This window comes from Aquarana catesbeiana, linkage group LG08 (genome assembly GCF_042186555.1).
Source record: "Aquarana catesbeiana isolate 2022-GZ linkage group LG08, ASM4218655v1, whole genome shotgun sequence".
In the NCBI taxonomy this organism is placed as follows: domain Eukaryota; kingdom Metazoa; phylum Chordata; class Amphibia; order Anura; family Ranidae; genus Aquarana; species Aquarana catesbeiana.
Genome location: NC_133331.1, coordinates 22,243,754 through 22,266,490, shown reverse-complemented (window position 1 = coordinate 22,266,490; position 22,737 = coordinate 22,243,754). Strand labels below are relative to the sequence as shown.

General features: G+C 38.9%; 1 protein-coding gene and 1 pseudogene across 1 annotated transcript; one reads left to right on the top strand and one right to left on the bottom strand.

Annotated features, from left to right (window-relative positions):
• Positions 1-5,210: 5,210 nt before the first annotated feature.
• On the bottom strand, positions 5,211-6,146 carry LOC141105229 (olfactory receptor 1J21-like). The gene has a single exon (XM_073595118.1). The coding sequence runs from the start codon at positions 6,144-6,146 to the stop codon at positions 5,211-5,213; it is 936 nt and encodes a 311-aa protein (XP_073451219.1).
• A 6,805-nt stretch (positions 6,147-12,951) lies between these two features.
• LOC141105230 (peptidyl-prolyl cis-trans isomerase-like) lies at positions 12,952-13,443 on the top strand (annotated as a pseudogene).
• Positions 13,444-22,737: the final 9,294 nt, after the last annotated feature.

Below are 22,737 nucleotides of genomic sequence, written 5' to 3'. Positions count from 1 at the left end.
ACCAGAGAAATTTTTACATTTACAATATGGGTCTGTTTATTCTCTAATAACTTTATCATTACTTAAAGTAACAATGTCATCCATTTTATATATCTCTATCTATCTATCTATCTATCTATCTATCTATCTATCTATCTATCTATCTATCTATCTATCTATCTATCTATCTATCTATCTATCTATCTATCTATCTATCTATCTATCTATCTATCATAGTTACATACATAGTTACATAGTAGGTGAGGTTGAAAAAAGACACAAGTCCATCAAGTCCAACCTATGTGTGTGATTATGTGTCAGTATTTCATTACATATCCCTGTATGTTGCGGTCATTCAGGTGATTATCTAATAGTTTCTTGAAGCTATCAATGCTCCCCGGTGAGACCACCGCCTGTGGAAGGGAATTCCACATCCTTGCCGCTCTTACAGTAAAGAACCCTCTACGTAGTTTAAGGTTAAACCTCTTTTCTTCTAATTGTAATGAGTGGCCGCGAGTCTTATTAAACTCTCTTCTACGAAAAAGTTTTATCCCTATTGTGGGGTCACCAGTACAGTATTTGTAAATTGAAATCATATCCCCTCGCAAGCGTCTCTTCTCCAGAGAGAATAAGTTCAGAGCTTGCAACCTTTCCTCATAACTAAGATCCTCCAGACCCTTTATTAGCTTTGTTGCCCTTCTTTGTACTCGCTAAATTTCCAGTACATCTCTCCTGAGGACTGGTGCCCAGAACTGGACAGCATACTCCAGGTGCGGCCGGACCAGAGTCTTGTAGAGCGGGAGAATTATCGTTTTATCTCTGGAGTTGATCCCCCTTTTAATGCATGCCAATATTCTGTTTGCTTTATTAGCAGCAGCTTGGCATTGCATGCCATTGCTAAGCCTATCATCTACTAGGACCCCCAGGTCCTTTTCCATCCTAGATTCCCCCAGAGGTTCTCCCCCCAGTGTATAGATTGCATTTATATTTTTGCCACCCAAATGCATTATTTTACATTTTTCTACATTGAACCTCATTTGCCATGTAGTCGCCCACCCCATTAATTTGTTCAGGTCTTTTTGCAAGATTTCCACATCCTGCGGAGAAGTTATTGCCCTGCTTAGCTTACTATCGTCTGCAAATACAGAGATTGAACTGTTTATCCCATCCTCCAGATCGTTTATGAACAAATTAAATAGGATTGGTCCCAGCACAGAACCCTGGGGAACCCCACTACCCACCCCTGACCATTCTGAGTACTCCCCATTTATCACCACCCTCTGAACACACCCTTGTAGCCAGTTTTCAATCCATGTACTCACCCTATGGTCCATGCCAAAGCACCTTATTTTGTACAGTAAACGTTTATGGGGAACTGTGTCAAATGCTTTTGCAAAATCCAGATACACCACGTCTACGGGCCTTCCTTTATCTAGATGGCAACTCACCTCCTCATAGAAGGTTAATAGATTGGTTTGGCAAGAACGATTCTTCATGAATCCATGCTGATTACTGCTAATGATATCATTCTTATTACTAAAATCTTGTATATAGTCCCTTATCATCCCCTCCAAGAGTTTACATACTATTGATGTTAGGCTAACTGGTCTGTAATTCCCAGGGATGTTTTTTGGGCCCTTTTTAAATATTGGTGCTACATTGGCTTTTCTCCAATCAACTGGTACCATTCCAGTCAATAGACTGTCTGTAAAAATTAGGTACAATGGTCTGGCAATCACCTGACTGAGTTCCCTAAGTACCCTCGGATGCAAGCCATCTGGTCCCGGTGATTTATTAATGTTAAGTTTCTCAAGTCTAATTTTAATTCCGTCCTCTGTTAACCATGGAGGTGCTTCCTGTGTTGTGTCATCAGGATAAACACTGCAGTTTTGGTTACTGAAGCCCCCCGATTCACTCGTGAATACTGAGGAGAAGAATAAATTCAATTGACCTGTGATCGCTGTTACCTAAATTGCCCCGTATTTCCACATCTGTGATCAGGTCTGTATTGTTGGTAATCAGTAGATCCAGTAATGTTTTATTTCTAGTTGGTGCGTCTACCATCTGACCCATAAAATTTTCCTGCAAGACATTAAGGAACTGGCGAGCCTTAAATGAATGCGCGGTTCCCTCCGCCCAGTCTATGTCTGGATAATTAAAATCCCCCATTATGATAACACTTCCCATCCTTGCTGCTAATCCAATTTGTGATAGGAGATCCGTCTCCACTTCCTCCCTCAGGTTAGGGGGCCTATAGCATACTCCCAGTATTATTTTCCCCTTAGCTACATCCCTTTGGAGCTCTACCCATAAAGATTCCACCTCCTCCCTAGCTCCCTCAGTGATGTCATCTCTCACATTCACTTGTACATTATTCTTGATATATAGGCATACCCCTCCCCCTTTTTTACCCTCTCTATCCTTGCGGCATAGGGTATACCCTTGAATGTTTGCCAGCCAATCATGAGAGCTGTTGAACCAGGTCTCTGAAATTCCCACAAAATCCAAATCCTCCTTGCACAACAGTATCTCTAGTTCACCCATCTTGTCCGCCATGCTCCTGGCATTGGTGAACATGCCACATAGTTTAGACCGGTCGCATATTGTCCTCGTATTGGGTGTTTCAAGATTGCAACTAGGACTTGCTACTATACTCACCTTGTGTTTTTGTGCTTTGGTTAACCTACCACTAATGCCCCCAATACTACCCTCTGGAATATCTTCCGCGCTGGCTATCACTGTCTCTGGACCCTCCCTCCCATCGCCTAGTTTAAAAACCCCTCTAACTTTTTGGCCATCTTCATTCCCAGCAGATCTGCACCCTCCTCATTTAGGTGCAGTCCGTCCCTTCTATAGTACCGGTTACCGACTGAGAAGTCGGCCCAGTCCTCCAGGAACCCAAACCCCTCCTTACTACACCAGCTCTTCAGCCACTTGTTTACTTCCGTAATCTCCCTCTGCCTTTCTGGTGTGGCTCGATGTACCGGTAGTATTCCTGAGAACACTACCTTGGAGGTCCTTTTCCTCAATTTAGCACCTAAGTCCCTAAAATCGTTCTTTAGGACACCCCATCTGCCTCTGACTTTGTCATTGGTGCCAACGTGCACCATGACAGCCGGGTCTTCCCCAGCCCCTCCCAGTAATCTGTCCACAAGGTCCGTGATGTGCCGAACCCGAGCGCCCGGTAGACAACATACTGTTCGGTGCTTCAGGTCTTGGTTACAGATTGCCCTCTCTGTCCTTCTAAGAATTGAGTCCCCTACCACCAGAATCTGTCTTTCCTTTCCCTTTGCTGCCCCCCCACTCTCACTGGAGGAGTTCTTCCCCTGGCAGCTAGGAGAGTCCCTCATCTCCAGAAGATAGATAGATAGATAGATAGATAGATAGATAGATAGATAGATAGATAGATAGATAGATAGATAGATAGATAGATAGATAGATAGATAGATATTTCATACAAATACTTCATTTTTGTATATTATTTTTTGCAGCCAATAACAGGAGTCCCGCTGTCAGAATACAATGTCACAGCATCTAGGATTCCACCATCCCCTTCGCTTGTGTGGATGGGGAAATACATAAAAAAAATGTATTCAGCTCACTGCCTGATTAAAAAAAACATAAGGCATCCATGGCCAGCTTTAGAATTTTTTGTTTCTGCTCTCATGGATGGCAGAGTCAGAATTTTAACCTTTTGGAATGAAGTTGAATAAGAGGTCCTATTCAGGACATACGTTTGACCGACAGAGCTGCAAGAATTACATGATGTTTTAATAAGCATGGACCAAAACTCTAAATTAGTACTTTCCAGTACCAGTTTCCAAACCCATGAGCAAGATATTTCTGCACATTGCACTGATAAAATAGATTAGAAAAGAGAATATTTGCTAGGTGAACTTTAAAGGCGCATAGTAGTGTAGTTGAGGGAGTATACAAAGTATTTTTAGTACAACAAATATTTATTAATGATTAAACATAATCACTAAAAATGTACATATATAGATATGAAAAGATGGATTGTCTAAACAGTTTCTAATATTGTCACCATATTTGTAAACACATATGAAGTCCTCTTTGCATCCAACGCGTTTCGGAGTACAGTCTTTCTCCTTCTTCAGGTGTGTATGAAGAGGAAAATATATCTATAACATAGTTAAAGAACAGTAAATTTCTAGTGATAAAGAGTTATAATCAAACAAGCGATTGTATGGAAAATTTTAACTACCAAACACTTACATAGTGTTTGGTAGCAAGACGAATCAAAATATATAGCAGTAAAAACTGTGTCTGTAGATTCGCTATTTCATATAGGCATCAACAACAGTCTCTAAAAGACTGAGTGCTGTAAACAATACTCCCAAGGAAAGGGCTGGAAGCTCCTCTCACATTCCACAGCAAAGGAGTGGCCAAGGGGATATACTGGGGCCCCAGGCGGAAAACCCTGTAATGAAGAACAATTTAAAATGTAACCCCAAACTGGAGCAAAGGTGTACTAATATACATTTATTTATATAAATATTTTCTCACTCTAGTTAACGTGGTGTACCTGGGTATGGCCATTGCACACAACCAAAGCAGGAGAAGCCACAGCAAATGAAGGGAATAACAGCAACTGCAGGATATACAACAATGGTCTATCAATTAGAAGTATCTAGCAGATGATCTAATATTAAGAAAATATGTGCTAGGGTATCTAAAGGAGATGATATATATATATATATATATATATATATATATATATATATATATATATATATATATATATATATATATATATATATACATAGGTGGCCCATATTTTAATATAATGATCTAGTGACTATAATGTGTATATTGCAATAGAAATAATACTGAAAAATATTTAGAAATGGCCAAAGATCTTAGTTGGATATGTATATTGATTTCGAAATGAGATAAAATCCCTATATAGATATATAGATACACATATAAATTATATTATAGATAGTTAATTGGTTGGCCATTCCCACAGCGTATTATACTATGCATAATCTTAAAAGGAGAGAGGTAATGTTTCAGGTTAGTAAAAATTATATATAAATAGTGACAAAGCAAAACTTCTCCAAAATCATGCTTTACCTTGAGCACAGAGTTCTTTCAAAGACCAGCCGTACGTCCAGACATCCAGCAAGTTACTGATGGATGTGAGAGAGCGCTGGTAAAATAAATTTGTTTTAAATATATAATAGATTATCTTTTGAAAAACAGTTTCACTAAAATATGTTCCTCCTCCTTGTTACATCCCTTATAGCATTCAGAATATCTTTATTCCTCAAAGTGTAGACAAATGGGTTGAGCAATGGAACCACCGCCGTATACAGCAATGACAACAACTTGTCTAGTTCCCTAGAATGCTCAGATTCTGGTTTACTGTACAGTATAATGATTGGACCAAAGAAGATTATCACTATGGTGAGGTGGGAGGAACAACTGGAAAAAGCCTTCTGTCGCCCCTTTGAGGACTGAATGTTCAATATGGCAGAGATGATGAATATATAGGAAGTTATAATAAGCAAAAATGGCAAAGAGGCCAGCAATATAATCTGGAATACCAGAAATATGCTTCTGCTTGTAGTATCACTAGAGGAAATGGAGTACAATGTTGTCAACTCACAAAAGAAATGGTCAACATTTTGTGTGGGACAGAAGGTCAACAGAGACGTAACTATTACATTGATTGCTGCATCATTACCAGATGTAAAATAAATGAATAGAATTATTGCATTGCAAACATCTTTACTTATTAAGGAAGAATATTGTAATGGCTTACAAACTGCCACATATCGGTCATAGGACATTGAGGTCAACACAAAAATATCACACACGGCTGACAATGAGAAGAAGTACACCTGAGTCATACAAGCAGAGAAAGAAATCCGGTGGTCATGTGTTAGGAGTATGAAGAGAAGTTTCGGAAGAGTTACTGAAACGTGTATAATATCAACTATGGCAAGATTACCCAAGAAGAAATACATTGGAGTATGGAGCTGGGGAACCAGACACACCAATAGAGCAATGGTCATGTTTCCAAGGATGGTCGTCAGATACATCAATAGAACTGCAGTAAAAAGGAGACATTGTCCGCTTTCAGAGGTGGAAAATGCTAAGATGTGGAACACGTTTTCTGTACTGTTTGAGCATTTCTCCATTTTTGCTGTCTGCAAAATATAAGGTATAAAAGGAGTATTTTATGTAGTTGGTAAGGCTAAATAAAGACACCAGCCCATCAAATTCAACCTGTTAAGGTTTTAAATTCCTTTCCTATTAAAAATATATTTTTCATTACCATATTAATATGTATTATATATTTACCACGTCTGGCAGTAAATATACAATAAATGTTAATATTGTAAATTGTATGAAGGTCTAAAACTAACAAAAAACAATTACTAGTTAAACAAAATAAACCTTATTAAGAGAGCTCTAACATACTTCTAAATACAAACCGTGAGAAAGAAAAGACATAATAAAAAAAATGTATGTAGCACCCTCTACTTAGATAGGTGCTAGAGGTAAGATTTGCTTAGAACAGGTAAATTTAGGCAGGCCTAGCTGGAAGCTAGGCCTTTTTGTTTTAATCTGTGTGGGCTGGGAGTGGCTCAGAGTAGGCTGGTGACTCACAGACAGCATTACTTCATTGTCACTTCCCTTTTCCTTCTAGAGGATTCTATAAGAGAGGCAGGGAAAAGAGGTGGAGCTGTTTGGGGTGTCTCAGGGAGCCCTGACCAATCCCCAACTAGGATTGGCAGAGGGCAGGCCTCCTATATATACCCAGAGTCAGCCCAGCTGGGGAGAAGTTGTCGGGTGGAAGAACTGACAATGGTGTCCCAGTCTGTCTGGGCCTTTGGGGGCTCTCCCCATTCTGGGGGGTGACCTTGGGCCTGCAACTTTGGTGCAGGACAGAACCTTTTAACACATGAAGGATCTGAACAGGAGGCACAGAGAGGAGTCAGAGAGGACAGCACGAGCTAGTACTGCCAGGCAAGTCTTCAGGAGGGAACCACTGGTTTGCAGTCAGGAGGGCTGGTGAGTGACATGTGCTATCTGGAGGACTGGAGAGGCATGCCAGAGAGGACTTGGAGGAAACAGTCAGAGCTGGGTGTGGAGCCAGTAAGGAGTGAAATTTCATGGGTGGTGGAGTCAGGCAGCTGAAGCCAGGAGGGCTGTCAGGCCCTGAAGAGGGCTGACTGGGAGCAGTAGTCCACCATAGGTCAGCTAGCACACAAAGACTTCCTATTATTTTGCTACATTTAAGGGGCCTGCGGTCCCTGCTGGAAAATGGGAATTTCTAGGGCCTGATTGAGTCAGTGTTGGGCCTGACCATGTGCTGGCTGTACCTGGAAGTGAAGAGTTGTGCAGGAGAGAAAGAGAGAGAATTGAGATACAATCAACCAATTGTTTGTTCTACTGGGCATCCCATATATTCCCTTCCCTATCCAAGTTCAAATCCCTCAATAAGAATACAAAAACAAGCATATGGACTGTTCATTGTCTCCAAGGAGATTGGGAAGTGAATGCTGGGCTGGGCAGGGTGACAGGTGGGCCACAACTTTCAGCAGCCCCTATGGGAGTATCGCTACATTTAAGTACAAAGCATATATTCCATAATTTCCTGTGCTTGAGGGCCCTATTCTTGTAACTGGTGCTCCAAAGACTCCCCCCCCACTCCATCTAGTGTGTGTATTGTTATAGACCTCTCCTTCATTAAAAAAATGCAATGAAGGTGGCCAGCCTTTCATGAATACTTAATTTCCCATGAAAAAAAGTCATGAACTTGCATACTTAATTTTCCCTCCAAAAAAATTTGCACTAAGGATTTGTGTTCAAGGGGGCTGACTTATGTTAAATACAGGGGATTGGAAACTAGCCAGTCTTAAAAAGGATGAGTAAGATTTGAATAGAGATGCCCACCAATCAGAATCATCCCATGCAAACTAATGAAGGAAAGACCTATAAAAATACACACACTAGATGGAGTAGGGGAGAGAAGTCTTTGGAACACCAGTTACCATAATGGGGCCCTCACGCACAGTTCCATGGCAATTATGGAATATATCCTTTGCACTAATATCTAAATGTGTCAGGATCAGGGGTCAAGCTCGAAGACCAGTTGCTATAGCAGTGGGAAGCTCACACAGGAATCAGTGGGATAGGTACACCGGCAGGTCCTGCTAGCGGATGACACAGGCTCATCTCCAGTGCAAGTACTAACCGATGTTCACCAGAGCTCCTGATGGTGGAAATGGATTTTGCTGCATGTTAGTACCATGTCACAGTCCTCAGGATCGCCCCACCAGGAAGTGAGAAAGCCAGGTCCTGAAGCCGATAGGCAGATAGGGATAAAACAGAAGTGTAGTCAGTAAACAAGCCAAAAGGTCAGTAATGAGTAGTTGCAGGTTGAGATCAGTTAGAAACATAGTTGAGAAACAAGCCAAGGGCCAATACCAAGTGGTACCAAATATGGCAGCAGGGAAGACAGGAGTGAGATATTGGCTGGAGAGAGCACAATAATCTGGCAGATCGGAAGTTCAGAGACATGGCTTAAATCAGGAACTTTATGGGAGGAGCAAAGAGTTTAAGGTTCTGCAGAAAACAAGGCACAAGGAAGGATTGTCCAATGGATTAGGCACAGAGCTGTCCAGTATCTCGGGTAGCTCCGTGAGAAGAGTTACTGTCAGACACAGCCAGAAGCCCCAGGTTCAAACCTAGGCCCTGACAATATGTTTGTCTTATGTCTTTTCTCTCTCACTGTTTGTATTTAGTATCTCTCTTAATAATGTTTTTTCTCTGTAACTAGATAGATTGTTTTTGTTAATTTTAGACCTTCATACTATTTACCAATAAATGTCTGTTGTTGTGTTGAAGCTTTCATTCATGGTCAAGAACTCTCATTTACCAAATCATATCAGAGAAATATGAAATCTCATAATATACTGTGTAGATTTTGGTCAACAATATCTTAATTTTGCATTCAAAAACATAAACAAACAACTGTAACAAACCAGTAAAAAACAAAAACAAAAACAAAAAAACAAACAACACATACAAAAACAAAGACAAGCAAACAAAAAAAAAAGTGGCTGCATTCCTGATTCCATATCTTATATTAGCTAATAAAAATGAGACTAGAATCATAAGTAATTGATACTGCTGTTCTAAAGTACTCTTTAGCTTTTCAGTATTGTACTATGTACAGTGCCTTGCAAAAGTATTCACCCCCTTGGCATTGTTCGTGTTTTGTTGCCTCACAACCTGGAATTAACATGGATTGTTTGAGGATTTGCATCATTTAGTTTACAGAACATGCCTACAACTTTAAAGATTATTTTTTTTATTGTGAAGCAAACAACAAATAGGACAAAATAACAAAAAAAGTCAATGTGCATAACTATTCACCCCCCTAAAGTCAATACCTTGTAGAGCCACCTTTTGCGGCTATCACAGCTCCAAGTCACTTTGGATAAGTCTCTATGAGTTTGCCACATCTTACCACTGAGATTTTTGCCCATTCCTCCTTGCAAATCTGCTCAAGCTCCTTCAAGTTGGATGGTTTGCGCTTGTGAACAGCAATCTTTAAGTCTGACTACAGATTTTCAATTGGATTGAGGTCTGGGCTTTGACTAGGCCATTCCAACACATTTACATGTTTCCCCTTAAACCACTCAAGTGTTTCTTTAGCAGTGTGTTTGGGGTCATTGTCCTGCTGGAAGGTGAACCTCCGTCCTAGCCTCAAATCACACACAGGTTGGTACAGGTTTTGCTTAAGAATATCCATGTATTTAGCACCATCCATCTTTCCCTCAACTCTGACCAGTTTCCCAGTCCCGACTGCTGAAAAACATCCCCACAGCATGATGCTGCCACCACCATGTTTCACAGTGGGGATGGTGTTCTTTGAGTGATGTGTTGGGTTTGCACCAGACATAGCGTTTTCTTTGCTGGCCAAAAAGTTCAATTTTAGTCTCATCAGACCAGAGCACCTTCCTCCATACATTTTGGGAGTCTCCCACATGCCTTTTTGCAAACTCAAAACGTGCCATTTTGTTTTTTGCTGAAAGTAATGGCTTTCTTCTGGCCACTCTGCCATAAAGTCCAACTCTATGGAGAGTATGGCTTATTGGCGTCCTATGTACTGATACTCCAGTCTCTGCTGTGGAACTCTGCAGCTCCTCCAGGGTTACCTTATGTCTCTGTGCTGCCTCTCTGATTAATGCCCCCCTTGCCCGGTCCATGAGTTTTGGTGTGCGGCCGTCTCTTGGCAGGTTTGCTGCTGTGCCATGGTCTTTCCATTTGATTATGATAGATTTGATGGTGCTCCTAGGGATCATCAAAGATTTGGGTATTTTTTTATAACCTAACCCTGACTTGTACTTCTCAACAATATTGCCCCTTACTTGTTTGGAGAGTTCATTGGTCTTCATGGCAGTGTTTGGTTAGTGGTGCCTCTTGCTTAGGTGTTGCAGCCTCTGGGGCCTTTCAAAAAGGTGTGTATATGTAATGACAAATTATGTGACACTTAGATTGCACACAGGTGGACATCATTTCAGTAATTATGTGACTTCTGAAGGTAATTGGTTGCACCAGTGCTTTTTATGGGCTTCATAAAAAAGGGGGTGAATACATACGCACATACCATTTATTTCTGAAAAATTGTTTTTTGTAAATATTTTTCTAATTTTATTCCACCAACTTAGACTATTGTGTTCTGATCCATCACATAGAATTCAGGTTAAAAAACATTGAACTAAAGGCTGTAATGTAGCAAAATAGGTAAAAAGCCAAGGGGGGTGAATACTTTTTCAAGGCACTGTACATTATTTAAGGAAAACAAAGGCTTTGTTTTGTGGATATTGTCTTGCTAAAATATTTTATTTTTCACACAATCTACAGACAAACTAATTTTTTCTACTTTGACCACTGTTAATTTAAAAAAAAAAATGTGTTGCTATCAATCAATTATTAATTGTATATCTAGAGGTTATTTTGTTGAATGTTTAGAGGTTCTGCAATAAGTTTATCATTCTGTATGTTATCATTTTTTTGTTTTTCATTTTGATTTAGCTTAAGCTAATATTATTTGATGGTATTTTTTATTTATTAGAAATTTAAATATCTTCAATTAGATACAATTTTATTAAGGTTATCATATGATTAAAAAAAACAACACATTGCCTAGTTTTAAAGATTTGTGAAATGACATTTAACTCTGTTATTTATTAAAACTATTATCATGTAATATTTGTAGCAATTCAGTTTGATGTTCTTTGTTTTTTTGTAGCCCTGATAAAGGGAGGGGTATAAGAGCCCCAGAAACATGTTGATTGCTTAATTTCGTCTCAGTATGAACTAATATAAATTATTGTTTGGACTCTTTGACATTTTACCTTATTTTTACCTTGGTAATGCTTTTACCTTAATAATGCAAAAGCGGCCATAAGTTTTTTATTAACTTACATAGGTCGTTCATATTTTGCATGTTGGTAGAGTAACTCTTCCTCTATAGTAGCTCTTCTTATTTATTTATTTTGATTGCAAACATTTTTTAATAATAATTTAATAAATAATAATTTTTCATTTCAAATAATGGATTCCAGACAGAAACAATGTGTCGTCACTGAGTTCTTGAAGGAGGAGAGGTGCAGGCTGTCCTTCATTGATGTTTTCCCACTGCCTGGTTTGTCTTCAGTGCTAGTTTACCCTTTTCTAAACTTCTTCATCCATCTGTGCACTTTGCTCTTGTCAATGGTGTCATCTCTGTAAACATTCTGTAGGCTTCTGTGGTTGTCGGACAGCCTGCACCCCTCCTTCATCAAGAACTCAGTGAGGGCACGTTGCGTCTGCTTGGAATCCATTATTTACCTGCAATGAAAAAGAAAAAGAAAGAGAGTTACTATAGACAAAGAGTTACTCTACCAACATGTGAAATTTGATGAACCTATATAAGTCAATAAATAAGTTATGGTTACTTTTGTATTATTTTCCCTACAGCCGTTGTATATTTATTTTCTAAAAAAAGCTTTTTATTATGGTAGAGACAGCAAAGTTTACCTGACAGCATTTTACTTAATCAATAGATTACAAATATCTATGTGATGATGCCATATAAATAGAGGATCTAAGGCCTAAGGGAGGATATAATTGTCACCTCAACGGGATTGTGATAAAGAATAAACATTGCATTGAATTGAAATTAATGAATGCATTTGAGGATTAAACTATAAAGTAATGCAGAAAGATTGTAGTTTAAGTAATACTTTTTAGCAACTACTTTTTTGGTATCTTAAGTTAGCTTGTTAACTTAAATTGCTAAAGTTTAACTAAACCCAAAAAACAAAAATGTAATAAATTGTAGCTTACCAATCATTGGATGTGGTGGCTGCAATATTTTATTTTTTTTTCAAGCTAAAGGCTATTATTCCTTTATTTTCACGTGGTGATCAGCCAGTAGTACATCTCCTGTCTGAGGATGGCTACATTCACTTCTCCACTGTATCTATAGAGGAGCAGCATAGCCACCCTTAGATAGCAACACTATCAATCTGTGGAGAGGGTAGTGTTAAATGGACTAGTAGATTTGGATGGACTTTACATAAGTGACTAACAATTTAAAGACGATCACCAGCTAACATTTATTAAGTAGTCACAGCAAACAGTTTTTTTCCCTATTGGGATAAAGGTTTTACATAAATAAATAAAAGCTGACCGTTGTCATTGGTAAATAGTTTGTCTCAACTCTCCAACTGCCATTTTTGCTGGACACCTTGATCTTTTAAAGGAAGCTAAAAAACAACAGACCGCATAAATTGATGGTGCTATGTAAATACCTGTAATAATAATAATTAAGTTAAGCATAGGGACACCTTCTGTAGGTTATTTTCTGGTTGTCCTCTCTTGCCGAAAGGAATGATAACTCAAAAATTAATTTCTATTCAGAAGGTTCCCTGGCTCGTCACCATGGCCAATGAGCCACTTTTGGTCTACATCACAGCTACTGGCAGCCCGTTAAGCTGCATCATTATGGAGCTGAGATTTGATATATGTCCAAAGACCTGCAAGAACTTTTTTCAGTTGTGTACTGGACAACCAGGATTTGGTAACATAGGCTCTTGCTAACACAGAGTCATTCTAGACTTTGTATGCCAAGGTGGAGACTGTACCCACCACAATGTTGGAAAATCTATCTATGGAAAGAAGTTTGCTGAAGAAAATGTTAGCCTACAGTAAACTGGACCAAGAATTCTGTCTATGGCCAGTGCTGACCCTATCACAAATGGTTCCCAGTTCTTCAACCTGTACTACTGCAACCAGTTGGCTTGATTGAAAGCATATTGTGTTTGGTTCAGTTGTGGAAGGCATGGATGTTGTGAAAAAAAAATGGAAATCTATGGTTCTCTATCAGGGAAGACAAGTAAGAAGCTTGCGATTGCTGACTGTGGCCAGATTTAAAGGAACTTGGAACTCACATCTTCATTCTAGTCTTAACATCACAAGCATTCCTTCTCAATCAGATTTGGAATTCTTCAGTCCTTAACTGTCTCTGGTGTTTAATCGCATCTTGCAATCACCCCCGTTTTGTTTACATTTTCCCATATGTTCTGTTCTTTGCAGAACACAATATAAATAAAAAATATATAAACCATAAAAAAGTTATTTGGCTAAAGTAAAGGTGGCCAGACACTGTTTGAAACCAAATGAAATTGATTTAGTGGGTGCCCCTGTCGGCCCATTCCCGCCTCACATATTGTGATTGAAAATCACGAGTCAGGCAGAAAATTGTCAGTCAAACAGTGGCTGGGTGCAATCATATGCAGTCGTTCCCCAGGAATTCTGACATGGGTCAGTGGTGGCTGTCAGAATGCAATAATCTTGCACTGGATTTACCAATAGTTTGGATAAAGAATATTATTTTTTTTTTTTTTCAGACTTATACTAATAGTGTATAAACAGCTTAGGTATTGCAAGCTTTCGTTAGCTTAGATCAGGGATCTCCAAACTACGGCCCTCCAGCTGTTGCGGAACTACACATCCCATGAGGCATTGTAAACCTCTGACATTCACAGACATGACTAGGCATGATGAGAATTGTAGTTCCTGAACCATTGGAGGGTCACAGTTTGGAGACCTCTGGCTTAGGTTAACAAACTTTCTGCATTAATCAGTGGCTAACATGGTACAATCCTCTACTACTGCAATAAAGTAAGTTCTGTCCAGACTACTTTAATTTGTATGTCCAGTCATAAACATTTTTCCTTTGGATAGAGTGTGCATGGTTTGCTGTTATCCAGGGCATCATTAGGGAGATTTCTACTTACTATCTGCACTGCTAAGTTACGCTCTTCAGAATGAAACATTAATATTCATAAAACTAACAATAAGTGTTCTAGGTATGAAAAAATTGCTGGAAAATGTCACAAGTGTTTACCAAGCCCTCACAAATTCTAGCCGTATTTTACTAAATAAGATGATTTCCTATGATCGATTGCTCAATCTAGTGTCTTTGAGGTATTTCATGAAAATCCTGTGTATACTCTGGCCACTAGAGTATGGCCACTAGAGGGAGCTAATGATCACAGAAAATCAATATTGTATAGCGCAGGGATGGCGAACCTTGACACCCCAGATGTTTTGGAACTACATTTCCCATGATGCTCATGCACTCTGCAGTGTAGTGGAGCATCATGGGAAATGTGGTTCCAAAACATCTGGGGTGCCAAAGTTCACCACCACTGGTATAGAGTGTATCAGCAAATGGCTCTTCCTCTATGGAACGCCTCTTTTTCTTCTTTTTTATTGCAGGAAAATAATGGAATCCAAGCAAATGAAACATGCCATCATTGAGCTCTTGGCAAAGGAGGGGTGCAGGCTGTCCGCAATTGATGGTCTCCCACTGCATAGTTTGTCTTCAATGCTTCTCTTCTTTAACCACCTCAATACCGGACACTTTCACCCCCTTCCTGCCCAGGCCATTTTTCATCTTTCAGCGCTATCACACTTTGAATGACAATTGCGCGGTCATGCTACACTGTAACCCTGTTAAATTTTTATAATTTTCTTCACACAAATAGAGCTTTCTTTTGGTGATACTTAATCACTGCTGGGTTTTTTATTCTTTACTAAAAAAAAAAAAAAAAAAAAAAAAGACAGATTTATTTGTTTTTGACACAACTGAGGTTTGATTGATTCAGTTGTTTGATTGAATCCCAAGCACAAAGGATAGGTAATCAAATACAACAATTGAGAGAAAATTTTAATTCCATTCTTAATGATAAAGCCAAAACGAAACTTGTCCACTGTCGAAGGGCATTTTATGAATTTTTCACTGTATTACATATCAGACACAAAGAGACGATAAAATAACATTGACATATCAGTCATCAAAAGCCAAAATGTGCTAAAACCAGCACTAGATAAGTAAAACAGTACACAGTGAAAACACATTTTGAATAAAATGCAAAAAAAAAGAAAAAAAGAAATAAAAAGAAAACATAGCTGTATAATTATTTTACCCAGGAAATTAGTAGACATGTGCACTGTTAAAAAAAATTGTTTGTTTTCGTTTCATTTGTTTTTTTTTCTTTATTTGGTTTGCATACGGGGGGGCACTGGACTCATAGCTTACTATGAGGTTTTTTTTTCTCAAGCACGTGATTAGAGCCTGAGGCTCTAATTGGCCTGAAAAAGGTTGGGCTCAGGACGCAGAGCACTGCACCCCGAACCCACCTACTTGTGACACTAGTGAATCAATATTCACTATTGGTTTCCTGCCTCTCCCCCCCGACCAATCAATGCAGGAGGTGGAAATAAAGGAGACCAGGTTGGCTGGGAGGAGAAGACGGGGGAGTTGCGGTGGTAGAGGGGTGAGTGCGAACCTGGGGGGGTTGTTTGCCCCCAAAGACGTTTAGCACCAGCCGCCTCTGTAACAAGCCTTTGCATATTTTCACTTAATTTACTGAATGGTGAAGTTCTATTAACATTCGTCAGCCAATTCAATGTGCAAGCAAAAGCACTTTTTTTTTAGGTTCCTTGCAAATGATTGGGTATCCTTTGATAAGTGAATTTTCACCACATTTACTAAGCTCTGGGGAAAATTCTCTTGCAAAGTGAACAGCTTATTTTCCTATAGTAAATGAACCCCTGCATGACCGTGTACTTGCTGACCGTGTACAGTACATATACAGTGGCAAGGTGGTTGTGTTTTAACGTGATCCTGCACTTTCGAGTCTGGGGCACGCAAGCACGCCACCGGCAACCCGCTCCTGCTGTGATTGGACACAGCGGGAGCCAATCAGTGGGTCTTGATGTCCGCTGGCGACCCAAAGAGAAGCAGAACGGCGGATTGCTTATGTAAACAAGGCAGTAGACATGTGCAGAACAAAAAAATGTGTTTAGTTTTGTTTAGTTTAGAATCGTTATTTACATAAATTTGTTTAGTTAAATTTGTTTAACCAGTTTAATTTGTTTCTGGAATTAGTTTTTTTATATGATTCAAATCAATTCAAATTTTCGGTGTTCAAATCAATTCGATTAATTTTCAAATTAATTTTAAATGGTTTTGGAATAGTTTTCAAATTTGAAACATTTTCAAATTCTAATAGTTTTCAAGTTATAATAGTTTTCAAATTCGAATAATTTTCATTCGAAAAGTTTTCAAATAGTTTTCGAATTCTAATAGTTTTCAGATTCTAAATGTTTTCAAATAGTTTTTGAATTCTAATAGTTTTCGAATTCTAATCATTTTCAAATTCGAATAGTTTTTATTTGAAAAGTTTTTAAGTTTGAAGAGTTTTCGAATAGTTTTCGAATTTGAATAGTTTTTCAATTTTCAAAGAGAATAAAATAGAATAGAAAATAAAGGAATGGAATAGAAAAAAACATAATAAAATAGAAAATAATATAACAGAAAATAAAAAAATACAATACAATAGAGTAAAACAGAACAAAATAGAATAGTGAATAAAAGAACAGAGTAGAATGGAATAGAATAGAAATTCATAGAGTAAGAAAAGAACATAATAAAATAGAATAAAATAGAAAGAATATAACCATCTTCTGGAATTCGAATAGAAAAGAATAGAATCGAAAATAATATAATTAAAAAAACAATAGAATAGAATAGAAATGTGAATTTAAATAGAATAGAAAATAATAGTTTAGAATAGAAAATAACAGAATAGTATAGAAAAAAACAACAGAATCGAATATAACCATCTTCCTATTCTAATCTATTATTTTCTATTCTAGTCAAAACAAATTGATTCTATTTGAATTTTGGGAAATGATTATATTCTTTCTATACTATTCTATTGTTAATTCTATTCTTCTATTCGTTTATTCTTTTCTATTATTTTCTATTCGATTCTATCCTATCCTATCCTTTTCTATTCTATTCTTTTCTATTCAAAATCAAATTTATTCTATTTGAAATGCAAATCTCGGAAGATGGTTATATTCTTTCTATTCTATTGTGTTCTATTCTGTTTTTTTCTATACTATTCTGTTATATTTTAATTTGTTATTTTCTATTCTATTCAAATTTGAATTGATTCTATTTGAATTTTGGGAAATGGTTATAATATTTCTATTTTATTCTATCATTTTTATAAATCTATTCTTTTCTATTCTATTATAGTCTATTCTATTCTTTTTTTTTCATTCTATTCTTTTTTATTCTTTTCTTATGTACAGGAAGTCCCCGAGTTTCGAACATCCAACTTGCGAACAACTCCTACTTACGAATGGGATGGTGGGCACATTCGACGGAACCTTTTCGACGGCGGGCACATTCGACGGAACATCGGAAAACGACATATCTACCGTTCTGCCCATGCTGTTCCGACTTACGAACATATTCGACTTAAGAACAAACCTACAGTCCCTAGCCGTTCGTAACTCGGGGACTGCCTGTATTTGAATTCAAATTTATTCTATTTGAAATTTGAATTTCAGAGGATGGTTATATTCTTTTTATTTTATTCAATTATTCTATTCTATTCTGTTCTTTTATTTTCTATTTTATTCTGTTTTACTCTATTATATTCTATTCCTTTATTTTCTGTTATATTTTCGATTCCATTTTTTTTTCTATTCTATTCCTTTATTTTCTATTCTATTTTATTCTTTTTGGAAACTGGAAAACTATTCGAATGCGAAGACTTTTCTAATTTAAATTTGAAAACTATTTTAATCGATGCGAAAACAAATCAAATCAATGCGAATTTGAATTCCATCCAATTCTAAAATTCTAACACATCCGAATTTTCAAAAAACGGAAATTAGTCTGAATTTCAATTCGGAACTAAAATAACTGCAGATGTCTACAAGGCAGATTGCCGTTCTGTCAGTAGGAAAGGTAGTGATCCTGTGTTTCTGTTAAGCAGGAATACAGATCTCTGCCTTACCACAGTACAAGCACCTCCCCCACACAGTTAGCAAGCACCCCTAGGAAGATATTTAACCCTTTGATCGCCCCTGATGTTACCCCTTCACTGACAGTGCCATTAGTACAGTGACAGCGCATATTTTCACTGGTCCCCCAAAAAAGTGTCAAAAGTGTCACTTAGTTTCCGATTTGTCCATCGCAATATTGCAATCCCGCTATAAGTCTCTGATTGCCAACATTACTAGAATAAATAAATAAATAAATAAATAAATACAAATTTGTTATACGCTATACCTTTTTTTATACCTTTTTTTATTACCAAAAAAATGTAGCAGAATACATATTGGGCTAAATTGGTGAAGAAATTAGATTTTTTACATTTTTTTATTGGATGTGTTTTAAAGCAGAAAGCAAAAAATATTGTTTTTTTTCAAAATTGTTGGTCTTTTTTTGTTTATAGCGCAAAGATAAAAACCGCAGAGGTGATCAAATACCACCAAAAGAAAGCTCTATTTGTGGGGGAAAAGGGACATAAATTTTATTTGGGTGTAAAAAAAATGGCCTGGTCATGAAGAGGGGTAAACCTTCCAGAAGTGGTTAAAATGTTTAAAAAATGTAATCAGATATACAAACAGTATTGCATTTACAAATCATATAAACGCGAGTATTCTAGAATATTATAAAGCATAATTTTGCATATACCAAACACAGTAATGGGGCGTACACACGGTCAGACTTTTCGTCTACAAAAGTCCAACGGACGCCGACGGACTAAAGCTGGCTGGTAATCCGATCGTGTGTGGGCTTCTTCGGACTTTCAGTGGACTTTTTCAGCCTCAAATCCGACGGACTTTAGATTTGAAACATGCTTCAAATCTTTACGTCGTAACTACGACGGACCCCGAAATCCGCTCGTCTGTGTGCTAGTCCGACGGACAAAAACCCACGCTAGGGCAGCTATTGGCTACTGGCTATCAACTTCCTTATTTTAGTCCAGTGTACGTCATCACGTACGAATCCGTCAGACTTTTGTGTGGTCGTGTGTAGGCAAGTCCGTTCGTTAGAAAGTCTGCCGCAAGTCTGCCGAAAGTCCGCCGGAAGTCTGTCGGACAGGCTGTCGGACTTTTGTAGACGAAAAGTCCGACCGTGTGTATGCCCCATAAGAAATACCAATAAGAAAACAAAGTTAAAGCGGACCTTCAGTCATTTTTTCATTTTTCCATCTATTAACCACTTGACCACTGGGCACTTAAACCCCCTTCCTAACCAAACCAATTTTCAGCTTTCTGTGCTCTCACATGTTGAATGACAATTACTCATGTAACTCACGTAGTCATGCAACACTGTTCCTATATGAAATTTTTGTCCTTTTTTCACACAAATAGAGCTATCTTTTCTCTTTTTTTTCTTTTTTTCTTTTGGTGGTATTTAATCACCACTGGGTTTTTTATTTTTTTGTGCTATAAAAGAAAAAAGACCGAAAATTTTGTAAAAAAATGCATTTTTCTTAGTTTCTGTTATAAAATTTTAGTATTAGTAATTAGTAATTTTTCTTCATAAATTTTGGCCAACATTTATACTGCTACATATCTTTGGTAAAAATAACCCAAATCGGTGTATATTATTTGGTCTTTGTGAAAGTTATAGAGTCCACAGGCTATGGTGCCAATCTCTGAAATCTCATTTCTTGAAACCCTAACAAGCCAGGAAAGTACAAATACCCCCCAAATGACCCCTTTTTGGAAAGTAGACATTCCAAGGTATTTAGAAAGAGGCACAGTGAGTTTTTTGAAGTTGTAATTTTTTCCCACAATTCTCTGCAAAATCAAGATTTTTTTTCCTTTTTTTCACAAAATTGTTATTAGCAGCTTATTTCTTACACACAGCATATGCATAGCACAAATTACACCCCAAAACACATTCTACTACTCCTCCTGAGCACGGAGATACCACATGTGTGAGACTTTTACACAGCCTGGCCACATACAGAGGTCCAACATGCAGGGAGTACCTTCAGGCGTTCTTGGAGCATTAATTACACATATAATTTCTTGACTACCTCTTACACTTTTGAAGGCCCTGGAGCACCAGGACAATGGGAACACCCCAAAAATGACCCCATTTTGGAAAGAAAACAGCCCAACTTATAATCTATGAGACTTAGTGAGTCTTTTGAACATGTCATTTTTTTCTACAAGTTTCTGGAAAATGTGTAAAGAAAATGAAAACACATTTTTTTTTACACAAAGTTGTCCATTTATACAATATTTCTAACACATAGCATGCACATACCAAAAATTACACCCCAAAATAGATTCTCCTACTCCTCTTGAGTACGGTGATACCACATGTGTGAGACTTTTACACAGTCTGGCCACATACAGAGGCCCAACATGCAGGGAGCGCCATCAAGCGTTCTAGGGGCATAAATGTCAAATCTAATTTCACCAATTATTACACTTTTGTGAGGCACTCTAGTGGCATGGATGTGGCATGGATGAGAACTGATGTGGCATGGATGAGCATGAATGGGGATGGATGAGCCGTGGATGGGGATGGCTGAGTATGGATGGGATGACTGAGCATGAATGAGTATGGGTACGGATGGGATGGCTGGGTACGGATGGGTTAGCTGGGTACAGCTGAGTATTGCTGGGTATGGATGGGGGTGGATGGGATGGCTGAGCATGGATGGATGGATGAGTATTGCTGAGTATTAATGGTTTGCTGAGCATGGATGAGTATTGCTGTGTATGGATGGCTGGCTGAGTATGGATGGATGGATGAATATTCCTGAGTATGGATGGATGGCTGAGCATGGATGGATGGATGAGTATTGGTGAGTATGGATGGATGGCTGAGCATGGATGAGTATTGCTGAGTATGGATAGCTGGCTGAGCATGGATGGCTGGCTGTGCATGGATGGATGGATGGCTGGCTGAACATGGATGGATGGATAGCTGGCTGAGCATGGATGGATGTATGGCTGGCTAAGCATGGGTGGCTGGCTGAGTATGGATGGCTGGCTGAGTATGGATGGATAGATGGCTGGCTGAGTATTGATGGCTGGCTGAGCATGGATGGATAGATGGCTGGCTGAGAATGGATGGCTGGCTGAGTATGGATGGCTGGCTGAGTATGGATGGATAGATGGCTGGCTGAGTATTGATGGCTGGCTGAGCATGGATGACTGGATGGCTGGCTGAGCATGGATGGCTGGCTGAGTATGGATGGCTGGCTGAGTATGGATGGATAGATGGCTGGCTGAGTATGGATGGCTGGCTGAGTATGGATGGATAGATGGCTGGCTGAGTATGGATGGCTGGCTGAGCATTGATGGATGGATGGCTAAGTATGGATGGATGGATGGCTAGCTGAGCATGGATGGATGGATGGCTGAGTATGGATGGATAGATGGCTGGCTGAGTATGGATGGATGGCTGGCTGAGTATGGATGGATGGATGGCTGGCTGAGTATGGATGGCTGGCTGAATGGCTGGAGTGGGCACAAATCAGTGCTGTGAGCCTACGCATCCAGCCCACAGTGCTGCCGCAGCATCTGATCTCTCCCCTCTCTGTACCGATCTGTACAGAGAGGGGAGAGAGGAACCGGACGTGACGCCGGTTTGTTTACAAGTGAACGCTCTGTAATTTGACGGAGCGATCACGTGGTAAACGGCCGCTGTCAGTGGCCATTTACCATGATCCGTGATGCGCCGGGTCCTCTGGACCTGGCAGTCAAGGATGTTCCCCGATGCGCTCCCCAGAGGGAGCTCGGGAGCAAGATTCTGGGAGGACGTCAATGTACGCCCTCCCAGAGTTACCGAGCCGCGCTGTAGCCATCATTCTGCTATAGCGCGGTCGTTAAGTAGTTAAATCTTCTGTCCTTGTTGTTTTAACTTTGGATAGTAAAAAAATATTTCTGCCAGTAAATACCTTATACAGCCTACTTCCTGTTTCTTGTCTGGTAAAAAGCCTAGGCTTATCACATCATGCACAGCTCTCACTCACTCTCGTGAGACTTCACCAGGAAGGGAGGAGGGATGAGTTATAAGAGGGCCAATGAGAGCTGCAGAGCTGGAGGTGTCTCTCTGTGTGTCTGTGTAAATCCAGGAAGTGAACAGGCAGCAGCTTCAGCTGCCCACAGTTAAAATGGCTGCAGCCAGACTCAGTGAAGGGAGATTTCTGCAGCATATTTGGCAAATACAGAATCAGAGTACATAAAAAATAATATGCAAAGTGGTTGGAGGGAAGATTCAGAATGGCAAAGATATTTTTATTACCAATTATGTGAGCAGACTGCAGTTAACCTTTAAGGAATGGGGGGAAACAGGTATGCATATGGTTAAATATGGTATTA